Raw genomic sequence first — 12,446 nt, 5'->3', positions numbered from 1 at the left:
AATTTTTATTATATTAATCCGTGTAAGAATATATTTATATATTGAAACATCAATTTTTATTAATTTAATATATTTTCTGTAAAATAATTTATTTATAAAAATCACTTTAATAAATTTATAATAAAATATATAATTCTCATAAAATTTAATTTATTTTTATAATAAAAGTAAATTTATTTTGGATAACTATAGAAATTTCTCTTTTTAAATATAAGAAATTAAAATGCTAATAATAGGAAATTTTGAAAAATCAATATTTCAGAACTTTTAGGAGCCTATATATATATTTTCTTTCGCTTGATACTCTTCAAGTCCTAGTTGTCTGTGCTTTGAACTTTCAAACACTCTCCAATCAAAACCATCTTTCTCTTCTTGTGAATCCAATTTTCTTCAAGTCTTCCCTTTTCTTCTCCAAGATTCATCGAAATTCCAACAGAAAGATTCAGAGTTTCGAAAACTACACTCGTTTTCCTTTCTTTAAAGCTTAAACTAGAGAAGAATCTCACACTTATCGAAGAAAGAATGCTCTTCAATACTCTCAAGAAGAAAATGTGGATGTTTTCTCACTAAATTATCTCCATCTACCTTGAACCCAGAATTTGTCCTTTTTGCGGTATGGAAGGCATGATCATAGCCTCAAGAATCACTAGCAAGGCTGTTAAACAACAAAACTTCCCTCTTCAAAACATCTCCTTCTGGTTCGCTCCCACTACTCGTCCTCCAGGCTTACTCCACTCCACTTTCGGCTCATAAAACTAACAACCTAGCATTTACAGGCTCTCTTCTTCGTCTAATTCTTCTTGCAATGATCAGCTACAATTATAACTCGAGCTCTGCATCATCTGGGCATGGTTATTTTAACGCGTTGGATCCATTTTCATGTAGTTTAGAAGGTTCTAATGGGGTTCTGCGAGGTGGGTCGTTGGTCTCGCAGGCTTTGGTGTTGGACAGTGAGAAGGGAGAACTCGTAAAAGCACCGGCGACGAGAATCGGTAAGAAAGGGATGTCTGAGGCCAAGGTTCTGGCAGCTCTGAAGAGCCATAGTGAGGCTGAGAAAAGGAGGAGAGAGAGGATCAATGCTCATCTCGCCTCTCTTCGCGGTCTTGTTCCCTGCGGCGAAAAGGTTATTATGCGTTCTCCGTCTTGCTTCTATCACTTTCATATTAGCATTACAAATCAATTTATCTTATCTTTTCGATTACTGTTTATATTAGAGGTGTTTGATGATTGGCTGCTGAGAGAATATGCAAGAATTTAAAACATTAATAGATCGGACTTCATTTTGCCAGACTGCAGAAGAATTATAACAGGGAAGGAGCAAGCATAGCTAATATCATTCTTGAACTGTAAATCTCAAAAATATATAAGCATGAATTGAAAAATTACAAGTTCAACTCTTGAAAAGTTTTCATATTCTTATAAAATTAACATTTATTACATATACTATGTTATTATGAATTCAACAAATCCATACATGGTATGTGATCATTGTATCACCTATATCTTAAGTTGCATCAATAGGATATAACCCTATGAGGTGATGCTGCAGTTTTTTTCATATTAGAGACAAATACGAGCTTAACTAAGTTTATAGCACATCTTCTAGATAATTTTATCAGTTAATTTAGTTAGTTATATCTGGATGTTTGGGTAAATAAAGTCAACTTGGGGATATTTCATCTTCAAATTATATGAAGTATATACTAAAATTCAAAAATTGAAAAATGGTGAGAATCTTTCTGATGAATTTGAACAAATTGTGCAATCTTAGTTTGAGAATCCATTTGTTTGGCTACTATGAGTGAAGTGTAGCCCTTTTACCATTTTTTCTTGTGTCTGTGGTCATCTGGATATTCCTCATTGGTGTAGTTGAATGAGTTAAGCTTTATGTTTCCAATCAATAGGTAGAGGAATGTTAAGATTTGAACTTGCAAGTCGACACAATGAAGGAATTCAAAAAATTTCAACTTGAGTACTCAAGCAGGTTAGATTATGGTTTAGTTTATTGAGGAAATTATAGGTATTTTCTATTTTTTTTGAGATTTTCAATTATATACCTACTTTAAAATACGAGAGCTTTTTCATTTATTCAAGTCACAAGGGTATGAAAAGATCCAGATTTCTATAAGAATCTTTATTTTAAGAATTTTTTTTGTGATTAGTTAAAGTTAATATTCACCTTTTGAAGCTTAAATCCTAATTAAAGCCTGGACTTTTCTGCCCTCCATCACAAGTTTTTAATGAAAGCAAACAAGAGGGCTTCTCTGTTCTCTTGCAATATATGCAACTTTGATCAAGGGAATAGTTCAGTAATGGCATAGAAGAGCTTTTCTTAAATCATTACACTTAGTCAAGGACACATGTAGTTATAAGTTCAAGTCAACCTACAAATGTTATTTGATGATTTCTTGCTTGGTTAGCAAAAAGTAAACCCATGTGATGATTTAAATAATACATATTTCACCTAGTCAGAGCTATTGTCGGTAGGAAACCTTCTGGAAAAGTATTTATATATCTATTGGTAGGTGGACTGATGATTCTTATTGGGTGGTGGGTGCAATATGCCAGCTGCCCTGTTAACAATCTCACCATGAGGTCTATTCTTTATATATATATATTGTGATGGCTTTTGGACATGGGGTTTGTTGTCTGATAAATATGATATCTTCTCATGGTTGGATCAGCAAGTCTGAAACAGACGTGTGGGCCAAGGAAAACCACTACCCTACATTTTTAAATCCTCAATTTGAATCACGACAATATTATGTAGGGTATAAGATTTTATTTCATAAGCATTGTCATGTCTTTTGTTGTTTTATTTCAATGTCATTTTCATTTGCTGAGGTTGTGAAGGTTAACAAAGTCCAACAAAATCTCATCTGTTATATTTACTTGGTTATTAGCATGGTTTCGACCATATCCTTTAAATATTCTGGTGGATCTGTCTTACTCTAGGAACGTCTTTTGTAATAAAAGAAATAGCTGGATGAGTCATTCTTTCTTTAATTTACCAAATTACTTTTGCAGGTTGCATTGACATATTTGGACTTGTTCTTCTGGTATGTCACTGTTAGTATAAACTATAAAGCAAATATTGACAGCAATCACAATTTAATTTACATATTTACAAGAATTCAATTCAAACCAATTCTTTTCTATTAATTTTCTTGTTTGGAATGTAAGAATTCATTTCTTTTCTAACTTGCAAAATTTAACCATGCATGATTTTGTAAGAACTCAATTGAATTCTTTTCTTGCAAAATGAATCAGCTCAACAGAGGGATTTTGTTTAGTCAGCCTATGGAATTTGATGATGGTTTATGGGTATTATCCAATTGATCTTGACTTGAACTCTGCTTTGTTTTCTTGTTATTAGAAGATGGACAAAGCCACATTGCTTGCTGAAGTCATTAACCAAGTGAAAGAACTGAAAAAGAATGCAATGGAAGCCAGCAAAGGTCTTCTAATTCCAATGGATGATGATGAAGTGAAAGTTGAAACACATGACAATGGAACAGGACATGGAACTTTGTCTTTTAAAGCATTCTTATGTTGCGAATATCGACCCGAGCTTCTGTCTGACATAAGACAAGCAGTTGATTCCCTGCAGTTGAAAATGGTGGATGCAGAAATATCAACCTTAGGAAGCAGGCTAAAGCTTGTTCTTTTTCTAACCAGCTGCAGAAATAAAAGTGCTGTTGATGATCATGAGGCAACACAGCTTCTCACAAATTCTATTCACCAATCTCTGAAATCTATCATGGAGAAAGGCTATATCTCAGCTGAATATTCACCAAGAACAACACTTCCAAACAAGAGGAGGAGGGTGAGTTTCTTTGACTCCTCCAGCTCATCTTCTTAAGAGCCAATTCTTGTTGCTGTTGGTGGTGATGTGTATACTCTTATTTTGGTGATTAATGTCTCAGTTTATAAAAGATTTGATCAGACTTTGTGGTTCTACACAGTATATAGATGTAATATTTGCAGTGTGAGTAATGACAAAGGTGCTGCCACCTCAGAGTATTAAAATTGGTGGTTGCATCTTTGTAGTTGTAAGCATATGATTGTGTTGTAACTTTTAATCAAAAGGTTAAATAGACTCCTAATTTTTGCTTTGTATTGTATAAGTTGAGATGAATTAGGATGCCTTCTGATGGGTGTAGAATTCTCTCTCTATTTTTCTCTTTCCTTTCTTTTACCCAAAAAGAAAATTTTGACTCAATTTTTAGTAATTTTGCATTTAGAAAATATTATATTTATTTCTATTTTCTTACAATTTAAGTGGAAAATAATCTCAGAAATAAAGGTATACAATTGAATTATATAACTACTCTTAAATTCTACATTCGTCATATTTTTCGGATTACTGACTTGGATATTAGAGTGACTACCGTGAGCACCAAATACTTTATATTCTCTTTCGGATTGGTGAAATGTTGGAATTTATAAAAATTATTCAACAGGTTCTGGAATTCTGGGGGCGCTATGAGAATATTCAAAAATATAAATTGAAATTTTGGCAAAGAATTGTAATAGAAAAAATTAAAATACGCAATAAAATACATTAGATACCTGTCTAAATCTCTAATAAATAAACGATCTAGTTGCTGCTTGAGAGAATTAATGCTGAAAAAAAATCCCCTTTCAGGCAAGCTTTCCTACAAGCTAATGACTCTAGGATCAGCTACTCTATTATGCCAAGAAGTCTCTTGCATTTTCAGTCTATAGTCTATCCATCAGGATTCAAAGGCCTTGTTTAGTTGCCATAATTCGGTTAAAAAATTTAAAATTTCTAAAAAATATTAAAATTATTTCTGTTTAGTTAACATTTCTTCTTAACTTTTCAGACAGTCAAAGGTAGTAATTTACTTACCTAAACTAATTAAATTATCTTTTAAAATATGACTTTTCAGAAAATAACACATTTGAATTAAATAAGATAAAAACTATTACTACTATAGCACTAGAATTCAACTTAATATCTTATTTTGATCGAGTTTAAAGGATGTTTTTATAAAAAAAAGTTAATTATAACGGTTTTCAATTTAATATTAGTGTTTTGGCATTTTAATATGAGACATATATTTTTTAAAAAATTATTCTTTATTAAATCAGTCACATTATCACCGAATTATTAAAAAATATTATATTTATTTATATTTTCTTACGGTCTAAAAAGGAAATAATCTCAGAAATAAAAGTATACAATTGAATTATATAACTACTCTCAAATTCTATATTCGTCATATTTTTCGAATTACTGATTTGAATATTGAAGTAACTACCGTGAACACCCAACACTTTACATTCTCTTTCTTGCAAATCTAACTTAATCACAATATAACCGTATCGACCAATACTTTTTTAAAACTTTAAATGTTATAAAATATAATAAAAAAGAAAAATTCAGGATATACCGATATCAAAGTATTTACAATTACTTTGATTTATTCTTCCATAGACGAAATCATAATCTATAAGAAAATATCACAGCTGATTAGTAAGTAATGACATAAGAAGTAGGCAGAAAGCAAAACTTAATAAACATTGAAATGAGGTCTAATTAATTCCCAACATTCTGGAACCATTACATGGCAAGACAATCTAATGACTCAAAACTTGGTAGCAGTCGAGTAATGCTATTGCCGAAGCCAAGGCATCAAGCACCAGTGGTCTAGTGGTAGAATAGTACCCTGCCACGGTACAGACCCGGGTTCGATTCCCGGCTGGTGCATTTCTCTTTTTCATTCACGATTGGGGAGTCTGTAACTCTAGTCGATGATCTTGATCAGATATATCATATAATATCAAATGCTATGGAAACATCTGTAGAAAATTTTTTTTTCTAAAGGTTTCACTACTAAAAGGGCTAAAGCCCAATACATGAAAAGGCTATGGCTTGTTGAAAAATTAAAACTAAATGCAGTTGCCCATCCAAATAAGATCCCAGTCCATCTAAATAAGAACTCAAGTCATTGACAACCTTATCAAAGGAGCCAAACCAGCCTAGTTTGGAAAGAAGCAGCCATGCATCTAGAGAGCCAATGTTGCTCTATCCACATCTTCCACCAAGGGAAGAAAACCATTGATACGTAGATTTGATGCTTGAGGATATATCTAAAAACAAACACCAAGGATGCGGACCAACCAAAACCCATAGATTTGAGCAATGAACCACTAGGTTGGGAGTGGAGCAGTACCATCCGAAGACACCAAATCCTTCACCAAGGCAAGAAACTAAAGACACACACTTTGAGTACTAAAAACAAACAGTTGTAGAAGCATATTTAGCATAAAAAGAGAAGGATAAGGCCATGGTACCAATCACACAATAGAGAGAGGGGGAAATACTCTGCCTTTTTCAGTCTAACTTTTATAATTATTTAGCGACAAAAAATCATATAAAACGATGCAGTGAGTATTTTCAAGATATTTTTCGAACGGTATAAAAGAAACTAGTAAGGCGTTCAACTTTAATCAAACATATAAAACTATATGCTAACAGTGATAGGATAGATAGGTTTTAAGACCGGTCCCTTCTTAATGTATTCGATAAAAATAAAAATTAAAAAGCTAAAAAAAATTTATGTACAATCTAATCTCGAAAACTAAGAGGAGAAACCATCTCTTTGGAAAGAAGGGGAGTTCATCTTCTATGTGAATGGGATAAGGAAAGATCAAATGGTCTGATAGCATAAGAGTTCTGTAAACTTTAAAGAAAGATGTTTTAAAAAAATAGAGAAAATTTTTCGAAAATCTATAGAAAATGAATTTGATCTCAAATTAAACTAAACCTATAGAAAATGAGTTTAAAAAAATAAAATTTTCTTTTAAAAAGAAGAAATTATAATAATTAAACTAAACATGAAAACATCTGTTTCAAATTATACATGCATAAAATAATCATATAAAAATAAATAATGTCTAATGTAAAAAAAAAAATCAAATTAAGTTAAGAGTTCTAATATATTAAATTTAATAATTTTAGTTGTTTCATTGATTTTTCAAAAGTTTTTTTAAGTATATAGTAGAAAACTTCTTTATAATTGTTATTAATCTAAATAATATAGTCATACTTTAATTCAAGTAATTATAATTTAAATAAAAATTAAGTCATACAAAAATTTTGATAATATAATTTTAAATTATTATATTAAAAAATTTTATATTGCTAAGATCTTTCCATATCCTAACTAAATTAAAATTATTTTATTTGTATTAAAATAAACCGATTTTAAGTATGAACTCAATTATCTAAAATTAACATTTTTCTTTCTTTATTTGTCCATAGTCTACAAATCATTTATATTTACATTATAACTCTGCTAAACTATGATTAAGACCAGCTGGCACCAGTGGTCTAGTGGTAGAATAGTACCCTGCCACGGTACAGACCCGGGTTCGATTCCCGGCTGGTGCATTTGAATTTTTCTTTTCTTTTTCCTGTTTTTTGGAACTTGACCAAGAAAGCAAAGTCCCACTGTTATTGTGGGCCACTCCCCTGAAAGACTCAACCACACAAAGCTAGCAATTGTCAAAATGTCTGCGTAGACGAAAGCGGCATCTTCAGTCGAATCAGATCAATTCAGAAAAGAGCAAGTTCCTAGCTTTAGCTTTCTCAAAAAATTAAATAAAAAAAAAATCTTGATAAAGCTCAGAAACTTTAAAAAATATTAATGTTTTTATAGTTTTAAAAATTTCGAACTATAAGTCGAATTATATGAAACTAAACCAAAATCGCTTTAAACTATAATGGCTTCAAACCACTAACTGTCTTTTAATTGAAATTGTCCATGTCAAACTGAAATCAATTTGCCTTGAAAACCAGCAATTTCAGCCCAGAACTGGCCAGTCAAGTTGAATTTGCTTGTAGACCTAACAAAAGACAACCTAAAATCTTCAGTGATCATTCAACAGAAACGCACTTAAAAATAGCTGGTCATACTCACGCAACCTATTTTCTCTTTGTAGCAATACATATCCAATTCAGAAAATGAGAAGAAGCTTCAGGATTTAGCACATCAATTAGAAAACCAAGTCTTCTGCCGCCTCAAAGTCTTGCAAAGTTGTAGCCGTTAACATGTTTAGTCGGTCCTTTTTGCACTTTTCTGCTACATAATATAGTCATGTAGCAATTTCCGTAATTTAATTTATTGGTACTGAAATTATTTTCAGAATTGAGATTTTAAATTTTTAAAATAATTAAATCAATCTGATTTAATTTGTTTACTTGAATTTTTTAATAAATTTTTTATTTTTTATATTTTATTTTAAATATTCTGTAATTTAATTAAAGTGTTTCAATCTTACTTGATATCTAATTTTCTTATATTATAAAAAATATATAATATTATTAGATAATCGGTTCAATTTGAATTTTTTCGATTTTTTATGGATGAAAATTGAATCGAAATAGTTAAATTTTTAAAAATTAAAATCAAATCGAATAATTTATAAAATTGAACTGTATCCTCAATTTTTTCTATATTATAATAATTAAATAATAATTTTTTTAAAAAAAATATGTATATATAATTTTTTTTGCTGCAATTATACTACAAAGTGACAAACTACTAAGTTTAAAAATTATAAAAATTTTATAATTTATAAAATTAAAAAATAAAATTATATTATGATTGATTCATAAATTGATTGTTGTTTTACGATAACTATTCAGATATTTAAATTAATAAGCTAAAACAATATGAGAATATATATATATATATGGTATGAGAAAAAATTATTATTTTTTTATTTTTTTATTAATAAATAAAATTGTCAAATTTTTTATTAAAAATAATAATTTAAAAATAAAATTTTCATAATTTATAAAAAGTTAAAATCAAATCAACCAATAATGTTTAAGCATAAAAAATGGGTAAAAATTAAGATTAGAAGAGTTAGCAAAAAAGTATTACTTATAAACAAGTAGTAAAACCCAAAGTGGAATCTGACATGGAAATGCCACGTCATCACACAATTCCAATAATGCAAACCCACCAAAATTTTCCATACCAAAGAGAGAAAAATGGGGTCAATTTTGGGGGCACTAATTAATCTTTGTGCTGAGAAAATTAATTGTTGACTTGTAATAAAGAAGTCATGGCATCAACTTTGAATTACTAATTAATCTTCTATAATTTAAATCTATGTTTAAATTTAAATATATTTTAGGATAGATTTGAAAGTAATTAGGGATTTAACTTCTTAATTACAATTTAAATTTGATTAAAATTAATTTAAGAAATTACTATCATTACAATAAATTTAAAAATTATGAGTTTTTTATTTAAAATTATCAGATTTAGCTATAAATATGAAAATTCATAAAATTAAGTTATTTTGGATCAGATCTAATTTTTATTTACTTTACAACTTTTTCATTCATGTTAAAAAAATAATTTTTTTTATTAATTTTCTAATATCTCACTTTTAAAGATATTAAATTTTATTTTATTAAATATTAAAATATATTTTAGGAGATTTTTTAAAAATAAAATTAAATAAATTTATAATAATTAATTTATATGTTATTATAATATAAAAAAGAAACTAAACAATAATATTAAGACAACTAAAAAACGATGGATAAAAATTATAATACAAAGAGAATATAATTTTATTTTATTAAAATAAATTATATCTAATCTCCTTATAGTTTTTATTTAGACGTAATTTATGATAAATTTAAAATATAAATATATAAATTACATAAAAGGTCCTTATATTAATTAAGATTTGATTTTTAGACATTATATTTTGAAATTATTTATTTTGAATATAAAAATGGATTAATATAAAACTATACAATTTTAAAATTATCTGATGAAAAAAAAAATTAATACATAAAATTGATTCAGCGACTAACTTTAAATAATAATAATAATAATAATATTATTATTATTATTGTAGTTATTCATTTTTCTTTTTCATACGTATTAAAAATAATTTTTTTTTATTAATTTTTTAATTATATTTATTTTAAATACATTAAATTTTATTAAATATGCAAGTTTTTTAAAAATAAAATAAATTTATAATAATTGATTTATATGTTAATATAATTTGGGGAGTATTCAGTTCAAATCTAAAAATCGACCGAATCGAATTAATTTAAAATTTTGATTTGATTTTTTATTAATTTCGATTCGATTCAATTTTTAATTTTAAAAATTTCAGTTATTTCAATTAGGTTCAATTTTATTAAAAAATTTTATAAAATTAAACCGAACCGATTTAGTGATAATTATATATTATTTTCAATAATATAGAGAGATTAGATCATATTAAAGTTAAAATATTTCAATTAAATTTTAAAATATTAAAAATAATGGATAAAAAATAAAAAAATTATTAAAAATTTAAACTAATTAAATCGAATTGAATAGAATTGAATAGAATTGAATCAGACTAATTCGGTTTGATTTGATTTCTAACTAAAATCAGTTCGGTTCCGTTTTTATAAATATTACAATTTTAATTTTCGATTTATTCAGTTTGGTTCAGTTTTGAACCCACCGAATGCTCACCCTTAAATATAATATAAAAAAAAGTGGATAATAATTTTAAGATAATTAAAAAATAAATAAATAAAAATTATAGAATGATGGAGTATTTTGTAATTTGTCAAAAGAAAATTAAATTGTTTGCTTCATATCTTTTATTAGCTGCCAGCCTATGGTTGGATCTAAAGGTCAATAAATGCTATGGATCATGGGCATTGCTGCTCTTTAGATTTATTAATTTAGATAAATTTAAATTTATAAATAATTATTAGATTGAATTTGAATTTAAAAGAATCATTATTTCGAATTAAACCTTTATACTTGTTTTTAATTTGATTAAAATTAAAATTTATATTAAATATTTCACAAATCCAAATTCAAAACATAAATTCATTGTATAACAAATGTCAAAATCTTCTCAATAAATTATTAATTTCAAGAATAATTTAAATATTCAAGCAATATGAGTAAAAGATATATTAAAAAATAATATAAAAAAATTTATTATTTTAACTATATTAATTATATTTTTTTAATTCATATGGAAAAACAAGTAATGCTCTGTTTGGATAAAAAGGAAGTGAAGAGAAAGGAACATAATGAGTGAAAAATAAAAGATAATTTTCACTTTTTTTGTCTGAAAAAGGAAGCAAAATAAAAGGAGAAAGGAAAATAAATTTTTTGATTTTTTATAACAATTTTTTTAATTTACTTTCTAATTTATTTTTATTTAATATATATTAAAAATAATTTAATAATGTACCATTAGAAAAGACAATATAAAATTTATTTATTTTTAATTGCATTAACTAATAATTTCTTAATCCATGTGAAAGTAACTATATAAACTTATATTTATAAGAAAGAGAGTATTTTTAAGTGATATCGCATGTTATTTTTTATTTACAAAAGAACACCAAAACTTAATTATCTTTGCATTTTTATCCACCAGAATGGAAAGAATGCCACATTGTCTCCTTAAACCAGAAAAATTATACATGTTGGTTGGTTTTTTTGTTATGTTTTGGGTAAGCATTCAGTCGGTTTGATTCAAAATCAAACCAAATTAAATAAATAATCGAAATTTTAGTATTTATAAAAATAAATCAAATTGATTTTAGATAAAATTCAAACCGAATCGAATTAGTTCGATTCAATTTGATTTAATCGGTTGACTTTTTTTAATGAGTTTTTTATTTTTTACTCATTATTTTTAATATTTTATAAATTAATTAAAATATTTTAATATTAATTATAATCTAATTTCTTTATATTATAAAAAAATAATATATTATTATTACTAATTGGTTTAATTTAATTTTTTTAATTTTTTATTAAAATCGAATCGAATCAAAATAATTAAAATTTTTAAAATTAAAAATTAAATTAAATTAAAATAAATAAAAAATTAAACTAAACTTTTAAATTAATTTAATTTAATTAACATTTTCAATTTAAACTGAATATTACTCGTAATCTAGCTGCATAAATGTAGCATTGAAGCATTTCCATGTTACTGCATTTAATTTTTTCTTTATAAAACAAATTACCAAGATTTGATTCATTCACACATAAATTTTTACGAATTTAATCATTCCATTTCCACCCATGTGTGACTATCAGACCATTGATTCAGATTTAGATTTTTAATAATTGAAAAAAGAGAACTAGAATTTTGTTGTATTTGCAACACAATTTCAGTGCATGGACAGCACGTGTGCTCATTGAAAGAGCAAGGCCTGGATGATTCTCTTTTGACAGCAACTAGGTTGATGCTACCTCACCCACATGCCATAAGCTTATTTAAATAAAAATTTGTCAACTTCAATTACCACCATGGACCCAATCAATTAGCGGTCCAGATTTGTTTACACCTTGAAACTTCCTTGCCCTCTTCCTGTAGATGGAGTATAGGCGACAAAATCTGAATCCCACTTACAC

At 27.0% G+C, this 12,446-nt stretch overlaps 1 protein-coding gene and 2 non-coding genes across 4 annotated transcripts; all 3 read left to right on the top strand.

Moving 5' to 3' along the window:
- The first annotated feature begins 319 nt into the window (after positions 1 to 319).
- On the top strand, positions 320 to 4,127 carry LOC110602908 (transcription factor bHLH30). 2 transcript variants are annotated; one of them, XM_021740506.2, is made up of 2 exons: positions 320 to 1,123; positions 3,380 to 4,127. In XM_021740506.2, the coding sequence occupies exons 1-2, from the start codon at positions 806 to 808 to the stop codon at positions 3,860 to 3,862; spliced, it is 801 nt and encodes a 266-aa protein (XP_021596198.1). In that variant the 5' UTR covers positions 320 to 805; the 3' UTR covers positions 3,863 to 4,127. The 2 variants fall into 2 exon arrangements, with proteins under 2 accessions (XP_021596198.1, XP_021596197.1); XM_021740505.2 differs by having other exon boundaries at positions 3,377 to 4,127.
- Positions 4,128 to 5,663: 1,536 nt separating this feature from the next.
- TRNAG-GCC lies at positions 5,664 to 5,734 on the top strand. Its single transcript has one exon. It is a non-coding gene; the product is annotated as a tRNA-Gly (tRNA).
- Positions 5,735 to 7,349: 1,615 nt separating this feature from the next.
- TRNAG-GCC lies at positions 7,350 to 7,420 on the top strand. The gene has a single exon. It is a non-coding gene; the product is annotated as a tRNA-Gly (tRNA).
- Positions 7,421 to 12,446: the final 5,026 nt, after the last annotated feature.

This window comes from Manihot esculenta, chromosome 16, assembly GCF_001659605.2.
Source record: "Manihot esculenta cultivar AM560-2 chromosome 16, M.esculenta_v8, whole genome shotgun sequence".
Lineage (NCBI taxonomy): Eukaryota > Viridiplantae > Streptophyta > Magnoliopsida > Malpighiales > Euphorbiaceae > Manihot > Manihot esculenta.
The sequence above is the reverse complement of the archived record's forward strand: the minus strand, read 5'-3'. Positions and strand labels throughout refer to the sequence as shown.